The 17,409-nt window shown below is 39.3% G+C and overlaps 1 protein-coding gene across 2 annotated transcripts; it reads left to right on the top strand.

The window, feature by feature from the left end:
• Nucleotides 1-611: 611 nt before the first annotated feature.
• hdlbpa (high density lipoprotein binding protein a) lies at nt 612-17,069 on the top strand. Of its 2 annotated transcripts, none has more exons than XM_017425204.3 (28): nt 612-714; nt 2,243-2,314; nt 5,751-5,863; nt 5,962-6,122; nt 7,809-8,024; nt 8,099-8,305; nt 8,410-8,625; nt 8,709-8,915; nt 9,014-9,121; nt 9,217-9,321; nt 9,437-9,515; nt 9,598-9,737; nt 9,817-9,921; nt 10,012-10,125; nt 10,220-10,306; nt 10,383-10,514; nt 10,592-10,810; nt 11,024-11,245; nt 11,339-11,557; nt 11,637-11,775; nt 11,935-12,083; nt 12,178-12,282; nt 12,355-12,489; nt 12,714-12,857; nt 13,021-13,200; nt 15,352-15,468; nt 15,560-15,700; nt 15,777-17,069. In XM_017425204.3, the coding sequence occupies exons 3-28, from the start codon at nt 5,791-5,793 to the stop codon at nt 15,864-15,866; spliced, it is 3,810 nt and encodes a 1,269-aa protein (XP_017280693.1). In that variant the 5' UTR covers nt 612-714; nt 2,243-2,314; nt 5,751-5,790; the 3' UTR covers nt 15,867-17,069. The 2 variants fall into 2 exon arrangements, with proteins under 2 accessions (XP_017280693.1, XP_017280692.1); XM_017425203.3 differs by having other exon boundaries at nt 11,932-12,083.
• Nucleotides 17,070-17,409: the final 340 nt, after the last annotated feature.

The raw sequence follows: 17,409 nt of genomic DNA, 5'->3' as shown, positions 1-17,409 counted from the left end.
ATAATATTTTGAAAACTTGCTTTGTTTTAAGATAGCAGCAATCCACTCTGGTCTTGGTTGTGTTTGGACTAGTCGTTAGCTTGTCAGTCCTGTCAAACATGAACCCCATTTCTCCAAACTCAGGCAAAACCTCTCTTTAAAACGTCCAAAATATCCCTTGCTGTTAATGTTGGTCAATAAAAATAGTTTTAACATTCAGACTTGAACAGCCCAATTTTTTGTTTTTTAAAGAAAGCTTCAATTTTATTTCACTTGCATTCAAGACAAAGTTGTATGAATATAAATGATAGACTGGTAAGACTCAGCCCATTCAAAAGTGATAATGTGAATACTTTAAATAAAATGTGGTTTGATTGAAAAATCCTTCTCCTCGTGATTTTACCACGTTCTTACTTTAGGAGTTTGGAATGTCTAAAAAAAACCCCACAACAATAAAAAAAAAAAAACCAAACAAACCAAAAAAAAACAAAACAATAACGACTATCTAGTAATAATTTCAACACAATGTGATCAAAGTTCAGAGTTTACACAAGGCTCTGTCACTCTTGGAAATGAAAAGAAGTTATTTGTAACCGGACTCTGAGATGTGACGTTTAAGGACATGATTGGTGGCTGCTTTCGCTATATATCCGTCAGGCTTCACTCCCACCTTCTCGCCAGTGGAATTTCATCTCAGCTTCTGCACCTTCAGGGCAGACGAGAACATAAAAATAAGTAAGTACTTTCATTTCCCCCGACAGAAGTCGAATCTTCTCTTATTATCCGCGACTTTGACTGAACGCATTGAAAGTCATACAGGTATTTGTTTGTTGGGCAGCTTGTTTGTGAACCGTGAACGTTGCATTATGTTCTGGCCTGACTCCGTGTCATTTTAACCCGTCTCAGCTGTGTGCCTACGTGGACTTGGCGAGCTGTGATGGAAGCTAGCATTAGCTCGCTAGCTGCGCTGCACTTCAACTTTTAGGAAGCGTGCTGATGTTAAATAAACCGTATATAAATGATACGATCACGGTCTAAGCGAGTGGATGGAATAGCCGGGAAGCCACCACTTTAAACAAACTAAGAGCGGAGAGTTATAAACTAGAAAAGGTATAATTTGAAGTTCTTGAAGCTTTTTTTAAGTGATACGAGCTAACTTAAATTAGCCGAAGAGCTACGTGTCACAGTCGCCTCACACACCACTGTTAAAGTTTTTAGCAAGTTTGCTAACAAGCTAAAGAAGGTTTGGAGCTAATACTCAGTCCTGTTGTGTTTTGTCTCTTTGGACATCACACTCCTGCCTTTAAAAGGATTATTTTTAACGTTATCTTACTGCCTCTGACAGATATTGTTAATGTTTGTCTGGGTGTGTTTTAGTTTTAAAGCGAGGCTAGTCGTGGCTAGCATTAAGTCCTGTGGTGTGTGGTTAGCAGCTGTCAGCTAGTTAATGTGATCTCTTGTTAGCCGGCCACTTAAGTCTATAAAATGGGATTTAGTGATATAGAAAAAATTCACGGAAGGTTGCTGCAGGGAAGATGAATTCAAGTTGAACTAGCTTATAGAGCAACTTGTTAGCACCTCTTGTACACGTTGTCAATTGAATTGGAACAATTTAACTCGGTGTTTCGAGCCTAAATCGACCTTAATGAGTTTTGTTAGTTTTGACATGTAATAAAGATGGGTTACTGACGCAGCTGCACTTATGTCAGGTTGATTTAAGCCAAACATTTGGACAAACCTCTAATATAATTCACGGTCTCTTTTAGACCATACATTGCTGCTGGAATTCATAGGTTTCCTTGCTACACAACCTTTTATTTGTTTTATTGCTTTACAGTTTACTGAGGCAGGAAATGACACCCTACTGAATTTGTACATCTTTATTATCATTTAACATGCATGCAGTTGGATGCTCTTTATTCAACAACAACTTTAAAATAGAGGTTTGCGTCTGTATAAATTTTGACCCATGCCGATTAAGACTGAGCAAACTAGAATTAGTGGCTGGCTGATCTAAACTAAGTTAGATGTTTATTCAGAGGAGTCCTGTTCTTTTTAGCATCAGTTTTTTTTTTTTTTTTTTTTTTTTTTTACTGTTTGATGCCACAAAATGATGACTCTAAATGTTTGTTGATTGTGAGAATGACAACTCCAGATTAACGTTATAATTTCCTCCTATTTTCTTCATCACAAGTTATTATTATTCATAAGATATATATATATATTTATATTTTTTTTTAATTCATTGCCCCATCTTTTCCAGGCAAAAGCTGGCAGGCTGACGGGAACTTGCATTTTTACAGGACGGATTATCTGGTAACTGACCATTTAGCTGGTAAGCCTTTACACTTACTATATTTGTGTTGAAACCTATAACACAAATTATATATTTTTATGGATTTAGCAGCCTCCAAAAACAGATTTAAAAGTGACATTGCAGGGGCCCCTTACTTTAGAAGCTTTTATTTTTAATAATCAGTTTCCAAATTAGTTTTTAATGTGATGAAGGCTTTCTGTGTGTGTGATCAATGCAAATCTGTTTGGTCAAACTGGGGGTGTTTGCCAACTTTCTAAAAGAACTTTACTTTTAACACAACTACTTCTCCCACCATTCCTTGTGTGTGTGTGTGTGTGTGTATGCAACCATGTAAGGGGCAGGATTGAGATGCGTTTCTTTCTAATCACATTTACATGTTTTTAAAGCTGAGGCAAGTGGTCACGTGAAGTGTATTCTGGTTCATCTGATGTTGGCAGTTACAAAAGATCATAAAAAGGTCTTAAAAGTTTATAACAGAACCCAAATGAGTTGCTGCCTGTTAAAGTGGCAACTATTGCATGGCCTAAAAAAATAATTGGTGCAGGAGAACACTACTTATCAGAAACTGGAGTCTTAATTTCAGGTAACAATAGACGACTGGCACAGGTTCAAGAAGTGTTCGTTCTACTATCCGTGTAACAGAGGTGGGGCCCCTGTGTCATCAACAACTACCCAAACAACTTTTGTCCTTAAGCTCTAGGTCCTTGGTTATATAAAACCTTAATTAAAAAAAAAGTTCTTTCAATCATCCGTTTCTTTTAATAATGCTTAAATGTTCACTGACTTTGATGGTACAGTGAGTACCAGTGAGCACAGCAGGCTTATGTTTATAAAACCTGACAAGGAAGAGGCCACAGAGGGTATTCTCTAAAATTAAAAGCCTGTTCTGTGATGGAGGGCAAGGGGGTCATTTAGTTGTCATAGACATCAGAGACTGAAGTTCCTATTAATTCCAGGCACTTTTGGGGGAGCAAAATCCACCTTTTTTTTATACAGTTCACCCCATTTACCTTACTTAGAATTTCTCTACTAAGACACAATTGGTGGAGTTCTTTTTAGTTATATCAGGTTTCATCAATCATTGTGAAGTAGAATCAAACAAGAGACAAAGCTCTTTCAGTCACAATACATTTGCCACACAGAAACACCACTTTAACAAAACTTGCAGATACAGATGAAGGGTTTTTTTTCTGTTTGAGTGGGGTCACTGGATCAAATCCTCTTAACTTTCACTTGGATACAATTCTTCCACCACTGGACAATGTTAGTTGAGGATATTTGAACCCTGCTCACACAAGTGTTTCTTTCTGGTACAAAGGTTTAATCTATTTACTGAGCACTAGTTCTCAGCTTGCATCAACACTATGTTGACAATGTGGTGAAGGTGATCATTAAGCGATGTGTGGGTTTACCTTTAAAAGTAGATAAGATAATTAAAATAAAACACAGTTCATTTTATGAGCTTGTAAACCTTGAAAGCCTGTCCACATGACTCAAAAATCCTCCTATCTTTTCGTGAGCACATCGAGGCCATGACAACTTTTTTTTTTTTTTTTTTTTTTTTTTTCAGATGAATTGATAAGTTTAGCTGTGCATCAGTAAAGGTCATCTGAAATGAGAAAATGAGGACAAATATCTAGATTTGAACATTTACAATGTTTATAGCTGTGACAATTTTACAAGTACGTTGTAATGAAATGACTAACTGGAGTATTTTCTTAGAGCACTGTCACATAGTCATAACTTATTATATGATGACTTTTTATTATTTATTAACAGTTGTACTTATATTTTAGATTATACCCAGAGTTTCTTTGGGGCATTAAAAGTCATTAAATGAATTTTGCTCTTAACCCTCCCATGGCCTTCTGGTCAAATGGACCCAAAGTAACAAAGCTTCCCTTCCTCTCTTCAGTTACGATGGCTTTAAGGGAGTTAAATGGCATTTAAAAAGCATCAAATTTGAATGTCAGTGGCATTAAAACCTTTTCATTCGTTTTCATGAAAAATAAGATGAATGATTTTTGGAAATTGCTCATTCGGACTCTCTCATCTGGTTATTTCGTTAATGTTTTATTGCCATTGCATACATTAGCGTAACTTGCAAAACCATTCTGCTGTTTCTGGCCTGTCGGTGGTCAGTTGTAGGAAAATCATTCGTTGAGGGGAAAACATGAAAGTGTCAGGAGCAGAGTCAAAAGATGGAAATGCAAATTCCAGCTAAAGTGGCTGGAAGATGAGAAATTTCAGACATGGCTGCAGCCTGTCGATGGTCAGGTGGCAAAGGATTTTGCAGTGTTTGTTTAAAAATTAAAAGTCTGGGAGAAAGGGCATAAATCAATCTGTGGTCACCCACCTACCGCCTCGCTGTGAGTTCTGAATAGACTTTGAAATGACAAATGGTTAAAGGGTTTGACTACTATTAGATGTGAATATTTGAGTAACTTCTATATGTTGTGGTGGGAAGCTTTAAGCATCTATCAATAAATCACACTTCAAAAAAATTCCTAAATGTAGATTCTCTGACCTAAAAGAAACAAAATATTTTGCTCTAAACTTCTGTATAAAAGTGTTGATTCAACCAAGTTTTGGAAACTAAATGAACACAAATTGACTCAAAATGCTGAGTACAGTGACAATATTCTGTGGCAATCGATGTTGATGCATCACGTTAGTTATCTTTTGGATGGCTTTCTATCGTGGCTCCAAAGAGTCTAATATGGCACACAAGCCCTAGTTTTCAACATCTGAATGTGGATGTAAATCCTTCTCAGTGGAAGTTGCGATGGGGCTTTGTATTTTGCGTTGCCTTTTTAGAGATGGTGGGAACTTCGACAACCCTTCCTCTAGTTGGCAGTGGCACCTTCTACTTCCTCCCAATGAGAAAAGTCACGAGTTAAATGGTTTCTCATGTTTGCAGTCTTTCCAAATCATTTGTTTAGTTTTAGAGCTAGCATTTAATGTGGCTCTTGTCTAGGGCATTTTTTTCTCTTCACTTCATAGAAGCTGAAGTACTTTTAAACACTGGCTTTCAATGCAAAAGGTGCTTCTTGTATGTCTTGATCAGCTATCGTTTTCTCGTGCTTTTTGTATGGATGCCAAAAACTGTCTGGGTGCAGCACTTCAGAGTTCTGCCTTTTACGTTCCTCAACATGATGTTAACATTATATTTAAAAAAAGAACAAACAAAAAAAACAGTTTTGACATTTCTAAGCCAATTTAGAAATATTCATGTCTGCATCACATATTAAAAAATGGCCTATAACCTCCACCTCTAGTTATGTGACCTAAAGTTTAAAACTCTGTACATACAAATGGGATTAGTTCAGTTGTTTAAATGCATTATTTGCACTCATGGGGATTTTTTATTTTTTTGTTTCTTTAGGGTTTTTGGAGTGTATGTGAATCCTTTGCTCTGTGGTACATGTGAATATAACACAAGCTTTCTTTTCAGTGGCACACTCGGACTCTGTGTTTAGTGTGGGATTTTAACCATGAGCTCAGTCGCTGTACTTACGCAGGAAAGCTTCAAGGAGCACCGCAGTGGACTCCTGCCAGAGAAGAATGGTAAGTATTAGGCTGTTGAAGGTTGGGTTAAATATACATTTAAAAAAAACATAATAATATGAGCAGTTAAAATGCATTTTTATTTTGTGTGTGCTTAGCTGCTGGAGGTCCCGGTGCTGGAGAGGATGAGGAGGAACTTCCTACTTACAAGGATGCCTTCCCACCTCTGCCTGAGAAAGCGGCTACACCTGAGGGGACCCAGGAAACTGCCAATGCCTGGAAAAAGATTCGTCCTCTCAAGTCTTCTGTTATCACCCAGGTATACTTCTATTTATTTATGTCATACACATTCACAAACGCCAATGACATAGAGAGGAAAGAAATAAAATGTAGAAAGTCAAGGCTTCAGTGGTCACTGGAGCACTAAGGGCTGAGAACCCTCAAACTGGTTGAGTGGCTCCAGCAGACTTCAAGAACAACCTCAGAAATCTCTCTTCAGAAGCGCACAGTCCCAAGAACGGCTAGGATACATTAAACAGAACTTGAAGGTCAGGTGTGCCTTACTGTTGAAATTCTAAATGGGAACACTGTTTGACCAAATTATTTATATAGATGGTAGATATTAACAAAGGTAGGTTACTGTACAAACATTTGCAGTAAATTTTGATGTTTTGACATGTATTTTTTTTTTTGAGTATTAAATTCTGTAAATGGAAAATGTCTGAGTCATAAGTTGCTAAATTTTACTTTTACATCAGAGCTACTTTGTTCATTATGCCTCCATTTAACCCAACCACCAAGACCCTAAAATAAGATTGTCCCACTTATCTTTAAATGCAGACAACCATATAGAAGTGTGTTCATGTACTATATTGCATATCTTCTACTTCACTCAAAAATGGTGTTGTGTAAACAGACCTGTAGCTCAGTAATGTAAAGTGGCTTTAACACTTTACATTACTGAGCTATGGATCTGTTTACACAACACCGTTTTAGAGTGAAGTTGTAGATTTTCCGTTTACACAACAACGCTTGCGTTTTCTGAAATTGAAGCTTTCTGAACCCAGGTTTCCAAGTGGAGATTCTTGGACACCTATTTGCATTTCAAAGGAAGCCACAACATGTGAAATCCCACATGCACACCACAGACGGCTGCAGTCAATAGCTGTTATCTGCAATTATTACTGTTGTTAATCTACTCTTACAAGACAGTGTTGTTTATGTGGCTCACCTTTTTCAACATGTAGCAGGAACCTAACCTCACTGTTGGTCAAAACAAACATCTGTATTAACAATTTTGGATGGAACTGTTTACATGTTCCAGACTGCATGCTTGCCTTTTTTGAAAGCCCGTCATCAGAGTTGACAGATATGATGATTACCCTTTTTATAATATACTTTTAGAATCAAGTCCCTGCTTTTCTGTGGGCATGTTTGCCAATCACAACACACAACTAATTATACAACCTCCCCTTTTCCAAGGAAGCACACCTCAATTAACACTTATGATAGTTTGGGTTAAAATACAGTAATTTTAAAGTGATAGTATGATAGTTTATCATTTCCTATCAGGCAACCCTGCCTGACATGGAAACTACAGCAGATTTGATGAGCACAGTCATATTCATTTTTTTTTCCTTCTTCTTGTTTTGCCCTAAACATGGGGGGCGGGGGGGAACCCCACTAACATTTCCAGAGATCATTCTCATGTAAATGGGGCCTAAATTATTGAGCATCCTTACCACTTGAGTCTCTGTTGCGTGTCCTGCTTTCAATATTGTAATCATTACTTGGTCTGCAAAAATGAATGTTTGAATTGATGCTGCCATATATTACATGATGCTACAAATTAAAAAAAAAGAAGAAAAAAACTCAAAACTGAAGTTCAAATTGTTGGCTTAGGATTATTACTTTTCAAATTTATGAAAAGTCCATAAAATGGACTTTTCACCTTTTTACATCACTGACATATATTTTTATTTTTTTCTTTTCCTGTATGTCTAAGGTTTTCCATGTTCCGCTGGAGGAGCGCAAGTACAAGGACATCACTCAGTTTGGGGAAGGAGAGCAAGGAAAGGTCTGTGTAGACATCATGCAGAAGACTGGAGCCCATCTGGAACTCTCCTTGGCAAAAGATCAGGGTCTCTCCATCATGGTTTCTGGAAAGCTGGATGCTGTGATGAAGGCCCGAAAGGAGATTGTGTCCCGACTGCAGACTCAAGTAAGATTTCATTGTAACCTAGAAAGTGACTCATGCACCTATTGCAATAATGACAATTGTTTAAATCCCAACAGGCTTCAGCTACTGTTGCCATCCCTAAGGAGCACCACCGTTTTGTCATTGGCAAAAATGGGGAGAAACTTCAGGAGCTGGAGCTCAAAACCGCCACTAAAATCCAGATCCCACGATCTGATGACCCCAGCAACCAGATCAAGATCTCTGGGACGAAGGAGGGCCTGGAAAAGGCAAAGCATGAGATCCTGTTGATCTCTGCTGAACAGGTAATTTGGCTTAAAATGCCTTTTTATATATTATCCGATGCTCTTCAGATACCATATTATTTTTTATTTATTAGTTTCTTTTTCCATTCCCCCTGTTCATTTAGGACAAGCGTGCTGTGGAGAGGGTGAACATTGACAAGGTGTACCACCCCTTCATTACCGGTGCCTCCAATAAGCTGGTAGGAGAGATGATGCAGGAAACAGGTGCCCGCATTAATGTCCCTCCTCCAAGCGTAAATAAGACTGAGATCGTCATCACTGGGGAAAAGGAGCAGGTGGCCCTTGCTGTGGCTATGATCAAGAAGATTTATGAAGAGAAGGTATGCAAAAAAATATCTATACAGTTATAATGATGCTTTGCTTGTGCTTAAAATGTTTCATACAACAGTTTTTCCTGTTGTAGAAGAAGAGTACTACCACCATTGCAGTAGAAGTGAAAAAATCCCAGCACAAATATGTGATCGGCCCCAAGGGAAACACCCTGCATGAGATCCTGGATAGAACTGGTGTTTCGGTTGAGATCCCACCTTCTGACAACAGCTCAGAAACTGTCATCCTTCGCGGGGAGCCAGACCGTCTAGGTCAGGCCCTCACCGAAGTTTACGCCAAGGTAAAATGATAATTTGACCTCTCTGTCTCTGTCTGTGTGTGTGAATGTATACAGGAGTGAAGAGAGAGTGGTAATTCTAAACTTGTTTGTATTTTCAGGCAAACAGTTACACTGTTTCCTCAGTCTCAGCTCCTTCTTGGCTTCATCGTTTTATTATTGGCAAAAAGGGGCAGAATTTGGCCAAGATCACCCAACAAATGCCCAAGGTCTAATAAACCAAATGATTTATTTATTTTTGATCTATATATATTTTATTCCTCTTAACTTTGGTTTAACTTAAATTCCTGTATTTTGGGTATAGGTACACATTGAGTTTACTGAAGGAGAAGATAGGATCACCTTGGAGGGTCCAACCAAAGATGTACAAATGGCTCAAAGTCAGATTGAAGCCATTGTTACAGATTTGGTAAGCATAATCATTTCAATAATACAGAACCTAAAATCTGACTATCACAGAAATGATGTACTTTCAAGAGCTGTTGCTATAAAAAGGAAACTGTGTCAATTGTTTTTCTTAACAGGTAAGCCGAATGGACTATGCCGAGATCACTGTGGATCCTAAATTCCATCGTCACCTGATTGGGAAAGGAGGCGTTAACAGTAAGGGTTTTCACCGAAACTTGTTTGTGTAGATATTTCAGCTGTATAGTAAACCCTGTTATGTCCTGATGAAATCTTTTAGTCAATCGCATCAAAGAACTGCACAAGGTGACTGTCCGTATCCCCCCTGACAACGAGAAGAGCAACCTCATCCGTATAGAGGGGGATCCCCAAGGTGTGCAGGAAGCCAAGAAGGAGCTGCTGGAGCTTGCGTCACGCATGGTTGGTTCAGATTTAAGTTCAGAGTTTAGATGTTTGCTTCCCGTGGTGCTCTGTGTCACTCAGCATTTTGACTTGACAGGAGAACGAGCGTACAAAGGACTTGATCATCGAACAGCGTTTTCATAGAGCCATCATCGGCCAAAAAGGGGAGAAGATAAAGGAAGTGCGTGACAAATTTCCAGAGGTAAGTTGGAACTGATGGGTATTTGATGGCTTACGATTGTTTTGTTTGTAGTGAACTTATTGACCTTTTTTATAACGACTCTTATTTCAGGTCATCATCAATTTCCCCGACCCAGCACAGAAAAGTGACATTGTTCAACTTAGAGGCCCGAAGACTGAGGTTGAAAAATGTTCAAAGTTTATGCAGAAGATAGTGGCTGAAATGGTAAACCTTGTTGGATTTTTGTCTCGTTTTAAAACTCCACTGGTATTTATTGTCCAGTTGTTGAGCATTAATTTGTATGGATACTTTCGGTCAGGTTGAGAACAGCTACTCTGTCTCGGTCCCCATCTTCAAGCAGTTTCATAGAAACATAATTGGAAAAGGAGGCTCAAATATCAAGAAGGTACTTCATAATCATATTGCTCTTTTGAGCTTTTAATGAAAACGCTTCTGCTGACTGTTGTTGGCTCATTTTCTAGATTCGAGAGGAAACCAACACAAAGATCGACCTGCCTGCTGAGAACAGCAACTCTGAGATGATAATTATCACAGGGAAGAAGGCAAACTGTGAAGCTGCACGCAACCGTGTCTTGGACATTCAGAAGCAGCTGGTAAGCTTCTGTGAATTTTCATCTTTCTACTGAAATTACTTTTTTGTTTAAATCCAGTGTTTTAATATTGTGTTCAGGCCAACATCACAGAAATGGACGTGTCCATCCCCTCAAAGTTGCATAACTCCTTGATTGGGTCTAAGGGCCGTTTGGTGCGTGCTATCATGGAGGAATGTGGTGGCGTGCACATCCATTTTCCCACTGAAGGCTCAGGGATTGATAAGGTCACCATCAGAGGCCCTGTAGAGGATGTGGAGAAAGCAAAGCAGCAACTGCTTGCCTTGGCAGAAGAGAAGGTTTTTACAAATGATTTAAAATGTTTGTAGTCAAGTTGAACATTGTGAGTCATTTCTTTGTACTTCCAAAGAGATAGATTTTTGGAAGAAAAATTATAACATAATTGGGGCTTCACTTAAGCACACATTTCCAATTTACTATATATAAAATAGGTAAGTACTCTAAGGTGCTTATTTTTATTCATTTATTTTATTTTCTTCCTTCCTCTCCAGCAAACAAAGAGTTTCACTGCCGAGCTGCATGCCAAGCCAGAATATCACAAGTTTCTGATTGGAAAAGGCGGTGGAAACATCCGTAAGGTTCGTGACAGCACCGGGGCCAGAATAATCTTCCCCACTCCAGATGACAAAGACCAAGAACTTATCACTGTGATTGGCACAGAGGAAGCAGTGCGCACAGCCCAGAGAGAGCTGGAGGATCTCATCAAAAGCCTGGTATCACTGGAAATTGGTTTTAAACACGATCTAAGCAAAGACTCCAACTTCATTTTACGTTTGGTTGTTTGAAACATCGTCTTGTTCTTGCAGGATAACATTGTTGAGGACACTATGACCGTTGACCCCAAGCACCATCGCTACTTTGTGGCTCGCCGTGGTCAAGTCCTCAGGGACCTTGCCGATGAGTTTGGTGGCGTCATGGTGAGCTTCCCTCGCACAGGCTCTCAGAGTGAGAAGGTCACCCTGAAAGGAGCCAAAGAATGTGTGGAGGCAGCCAAAAAGCGCATGCAGGAAATTATTGAGGACTTGGTTAGTAGAGACATTTTGTGTTGTCAGAATCTTTGTGCTTGAATCTTACTTATTCTATTTTCTTAATTTAACCTACCAGGATGCCCAAGTGACCATGGAGTGTGTGATTCTTCAAAAATTCCACCGGTCCATCATGGGTCCCAAAGGCTCTCGAATTCAGCAGATCACTAGAGATCACAATGTGCAGATTAAATTTCCAGACCGTGATGACCCACAAGGTGAACTGGAAAACTGCCACTTGATTTCAGTTTTAAGTAATTTAAGTCTTAACAGATTAAAAAATGTTATCGCCTCAACAACAACGTTTCATTTAAGAGGCTAGAAATTTTTACTTTTTCACATGAATGAATAAATTTTGTTTTGCATTTATTTAGCAGCACCCCCTGCAGAAGCTGCTGTTCAAGAGAATGGAGAAACTAACGGTGAAGTGAAGGAACCTGTTAATCCAAATGCCCCTAAAAAGTGTGACGTGATTTTGATTTCTGGACGCAAAGAGCGCTGTGAGGCTGCCATGGAGGCATTGAAGGTTGGAGATGACACAAAGGCTCAGTTCTGTATCTGAATAGTTGCTTTTCTACTCACCTAATATTTATTTATCCCCCCCCTTTTTTTTTCTTTAGGCCTTAGTTCCAGTCACTATTGAGGTGGAAGTGCCTTTTGAGCTTCATCGATACATTATTGGACAGAAAGGAAGCGGAATTCGCAAGATGATGGATGAATTTGAGGTTTGTTAGTATTTTATTTTTGTTCTCCTTCTTGAGTTGCCAAAGTCTTATTTTCCTTCCATCTCTTTCCAGGTAAATATTCAAGTGCCTGCTCCTGAGCTGCAGTCTAATAAAATTGCAATCACCGGCTTGACCACCCACCTTGACCGTGCCAAAGAGGGCCTCTTGGAGCGCGTCAAAGAGCTGCAGGCCGAGCAGGAGACTCGGGTTGGTATTTGTTTTTATGTCTCAAATACTTTACTGCAGTGATGTTCTTCTTTGTTTTTTTTTTAAATTGAGGCCAGCTGTCATGATGGTCATTAAACATAAATTAGAGCTCTGTCATCTTAACACTTATCCTGGAAAGGTCTTCAGTAACTTCTATGTGAAGTGAAAACAGAATGGGGAAAGCTTGTTGTTGGACTTGCTGACATTCACATTACCCTCTGCAGGCTCTGAAGAGCTTCAAGCTGACCATCACTGTGGACCCAAAGTATCACCCCAAAATCATTGGACGTAAGGGAGCCATCATTACAAACATCCGCACTAAGCATGATGTGAACATCCAGTTTCCAGAAAAGAATGATGAAAACCAGGTAGAGCACATCTTATGAAATGACTTGATCTCATGCATTTCTTACTATAAATTATTAGAGACTAACCTTCTGTACTGCACTAGATCCAAATTAAATCATAGACTTGAAGTGTAAAATGATCTAACCCTGTTTGTTTTTTTTTTTTTTTTTTTTTTATAAACAGGATCAGATTACCATTACAGGCTATGAGCAGAACGCCATAGCTGCACGAGACGCCATCCAGGCTATCGTGGACGAGCTGGAAGAGATGATCTCTGAGGACATCACCCTGGACAGCAGGGTCCATGCCCGCATTATTGGAGCTCGAGGCAAGGGCATCCGCAAGATTATGGATGAGTTCAAGGTGAGGCGCCTGAGAATAGGAAATATTGTCAACACAAAATGTGCTTATCTAAACCAGAAGGCAGGTGTAGTTTGGTTTCTTAAGCTATTTAAGAGTAGAGGCAACCTTGAGTATAAGGTAAGGTGGGAAAACTGTGTTTTTACTGATGATCGTTTTTTTGGGAGGGTGAAATGGTGACAAACATCAGCTTTTGACCAGGTTAAAGCAGACAAAAGGATTAAACACCAGTTCAAAATATGACTGTTTTTAGACAAACTGAGAATTTTTGTCGGCCTGCTGGTGAAAATGTCCCAAATTTGTTTTTGTATGCGTGTTCAACAACACCTAATATACAATTGAAATCAGATATTTACAATGTCAAACTGCACAGCTGGACACCTCATGGGGCAAGGATGATCTCTATTGATTTTAAGGTCACAGGGTCACCTTGTGTTGTGTCATTGGTCAGAAGTTGTTGTGTGCATGTTTAATAGTCTGCTGCTCTGCTGAGATCAGCTGGCTGAGGCCGTTGGAAACTACAGCCGTCTTTACAACTGTTCCAGGAAAAACCTATGAAGTTAAAAAGACCACATGGAGATACAGGCGGCTCTTCGTGGCTGTGACTCTGTCTGTTTATTAAACATGTCTTGTTGGGGTAAGGGAAGCAATCTGTACAAGGAAAGAAAAGTTGAGAAGCCAGTGGGGAAAAAACCTGTGTTAACGTTGTAGGAGGAGGGAGGAGCTCCCCGGGAGTTCTGATCAGAGCGTCTTGTGGACCATGAAAGGTGTGTGTGCGAAAATAAACATCTTGCAACCACGTTACGCAAACTGACTTCTTGGCATTTTCTTTAGTTTGCCAGAGCTTTTAGTTGTAAATTGTGTAATTCCTCAAATATTTAGGATAAAAAAATGCCATCAGACTGTGGCTCCACATAGAACTTTTATTTTATTTATTCTTTTATTAAGACTGTTTCCACCAAAAGAAATCCTACGTTGGTACTCATGAAGTCTGCTACTCCGATCCTAAAATGGTTTGAATAGGTTGGCAGTCATCAACAGGTCAGTTCTTCACATTGCAACTGATAGCTGGCTTGTTTTTTGTTGTTGAGTTGTCCCTTATGTTTTCTGTCTGTCAAATACCTCATCTGGGCTTTAAATTGTTTAAAGGCAAAGTAAAGTAATCTTTGTCATTCAGGCATTTAGCAAATGGAAATTGGGAAATTCTGACCTAAAACGGGAAAGGCTAAGTCTGATTTAATGTCAGATGATAAGAAAAAATGGTTGCGTGTCTTTTTATTTGTATATGTAAATATCTGTTTTCAACTGTGTTAATCAGACAAAATGATTCAGTCACGCAACTGACTTTTTCGTTGAAATGAGCAATATCGCCATTCTAAACTCATAAATTATTGCTCATAGCAGTACTATCATATTTACAATTTTTACCTATCATTGTAACAAGGGTTGATTTAAGCAACCTCTTCGACTTAGGACTATGACCTGTTTCATGTTTGCCTAAATAATGGTGATTACATGGTTGAGTTGAAGACTTGCTGTGAATTAGTCTTCCATGAGATTTGCAGCTTAAAACCAGTCTTAATGGAACAGAGGCTTCAGGTATGGACACGTATTCTGCTGCTATTATTTACATTTCCTCTTTGTTTTCACCGGTGTGGAGGACTGGGCATGTATTCTGACAGTGAACTTTTGACACTCTTTGTAACTTTCATTTATCTTTTCAAAATCAATGTCAGAAATGGACAAAGATGGCAATTTGTCAAAAATACAGTCATTAGTTCTTCAAACTTATACATTTTATCAATGAAATATTTGAAAACCACTACAATACACAAGATATTGTCTCTTAGCAGTGTTGCGGGCTCTGTAAAGTTTGGTACCCCCCCCCCCCCAAATTAAGTTTTAAACTACTTCTGTTTAAGTGTCCTAAAAAGCACAGGTGCCATTTATTTGGTTTACATGCAACACATTTTTGTAATACATTTTTAAGAGGTAAAATGTTTTGATATGTACTCTAGACATTTGTTTTGAGGGCAAATTCTTTTTTTTTTTTTCTTCTTTTTTAAACTGTAATTGTTTGACTATTTAATATCACATGGTTCACATTTCTGACTTGTACAGCCCTAGTTTGACGGGATGTATCGCTGTTTTCAGGTGGATCTCAGGTTTCCACAGAGTGGAGCTGCTGACCCAAACCAGGTGACTGTAATCGGACGCCCTGAGCATGTGGATGAAGCCATCGATCATCTCCTTAACCTGGAAGAGGAATATGTAAGCTCCTATGTGAAGTTCCTCTGTTTAGCAGATATTGTATATGTGAAATGGTTTCCTGATGTCACTGATGCGCTCTGATTCTTGTCAGATGGTTGACGTTGTTGAAAACGAAGCAAAGATGGCTTACATGAGGCCATCTAGCGGTAGCGCTGCTGCTATGGATGAAAATCATGGCCCATCCAAAGGTTTTGTGGTGAGGGAGGCTCCCTGGACCACCGGCAGTGAGAAGGTGAGTTTGGCCACAGGTTTTATGCTGTAGTTCAACATTGTGGCACTTATCTAACCCTCGTTTTCTTCATTTTTAGGCCCCTGACATGAGCAGTTCCGAAGACTTCCCAAGCTTTGGAGCTCCAGTACAAGCGAAGGCTTCACCCTGGGGACCCAAGCGCTTCTAAGCCATGCTGCTACAGATTGGCCCAAACTTAACTAGTAACAATCCTCCCTGTTGTCATCATACCCCCACCCAAATATCTCTTTACACCTCTTGACCTGGACTGACCGCTGACCCTCAGAATGTCCTCTACCTTGTTCTCTTCTCAAGAGTTAATCTGAAGCAAGTGCTTTCAGATAGTCTTTATAATATTTGAACCTGCATTTAATCACTACCTTGTTGTTTAAACGTGTCAGATGTTCCAGTTTAAATGTTTAGATCAAACACCTCATTGTGGTTTGAACTGTTATACCAAATTGTGGTGGCCAGACGTCAGTATTTTTATGTGAGCTGCCCTGATCTTAGTTGCCTTTTGCAGGAAGTGGGGTAAAGGGATTCAACTACTGCTGTTTCAGTACACCCACCCCTTCCTGCTTTATCCATGTAGCCGAGTGACAATTGTCAAATCCTGGGCCCCTAAGCACACTGTGGTTGTCTTGTCATGTCCTTCTAACTGTGCTTTTGTGCACAATGATCAAATCCTGGCACCTACCTTGTAGCCTTATGAATCGGTAAACCGGGGAGGTAGGGGTGTGAGGACAGTGGGGGGTAGTTTGCTGCAGAATGACACCCACTCAAACTGCCAGATGTTTGGAGATCATGCCACACCTAAACTTTGTACAACACTAGGCTAGAGCTCCAGTGCATCACACCTCACACTAATTGTTGAATGAACTTTATTTTATTTTTTTAAAAAAGCAATTCACTCTACAGAAAAAGACCTTCCTGTGCCAACTATCTGTGTAGTGATGTTCTCTTAGTCACCCTCTGCAGTGGGTCAGTGTCCAGTCCCTTTGTCTTCCACTTGCTATGCAGATCAACCTGTTCAATAGCAATGTTCCCTTATTTTTTTTAATCAGCCTTAAAACTAGAAGGATACAAACCAGATAGAGATGATGTCAAGGTGGTCTTTAAATGGACAACTGGAAGGGTAGATTATTGTTCTTTTTTAAAAGCTCCTTGAACATTCATTATGCACTTGTTGCGGGTTTCATTTTGCTTGGGAGTGCATGATTAGCATGCTAGCTGCTAAATCATCTAGCATCTGCCGATCTTGGTTTCTATCCTTCTGGTGTCGAATGAAAAGGTTTATGCAACTACCATTGTTGAAGTGAACGGTTATGGACAACACTGGAGAAATTGTCCAAATAAAAGGAAAAAAAAAAATCTTGAAAAAACTGAAACTCTTGTATGTCTTTTTTTTTTTTTTTTTTTACTTAAAATAGTCTTTTCTCATATTTATTTTCAGTTGAATATTGTGCTTCAAGGCAGTGTTTAACCAGCATCTCTCAAGTTGCTGTATGTGGGTACTTCATGCACTAAATAATAAAACTAGATTCTGGGTCCATTCCTTTGAGTCAACTAGATGATCTGGAAGAAATGACAGTGTAAGGAAGGAGCCTCTGTAATGTAGCGCAAATTATCTGTCTGAGGGTGGAGTTGTCACCTTAAATCAGAGACAACATGTTGCTCTCTAAGTTTATGGTGTCATTTAGCAGCTGTCCACA

This window comes from Kryptolebias marmoratus, linkage group LG24, assembly GCF_001649575.2.
Source record: "Kryptolebias marmoratus isolate JLee-2015 linkage group LG24, ASM164957v2, whole genome shotgun sequence".
In the NCBI taxonomy this organism is placed as follows: domain Eukaryota; kingdom Metazoa; phylum Chordata; class Actinopteri; order Cyprinodontiformes; family Rivulidae; genus Kryptolebias; species Kryptolebias marmoratus.
This window is presented reverse-complemented; position numbering and strand designations above follow the sequence as displayed.

Coding starts and splice junctions, on each gene's coding strand:
- hdlbpa (XM_017425203.3), top strand. CDS start 5,791: ATGAGCTCAGTCGCTGTACTTACGCAGGAAAGCTTCAAGGAGCACCGC. Junction 6,123..7,808: donor AGTCTTCTGTTATCACCCAG/GTATACTTCTAT, acceptor TGTATGTCTAAG/GTTTTCCATGTTCCGCTGGA. Junction 12,084..12,177: donor CTGCCATGGAGGCATTGAAG/GTTGGAGATGAC, acceptor TTTTTTCTTTAG/GCCTTAGTTCCAGTCACTAT.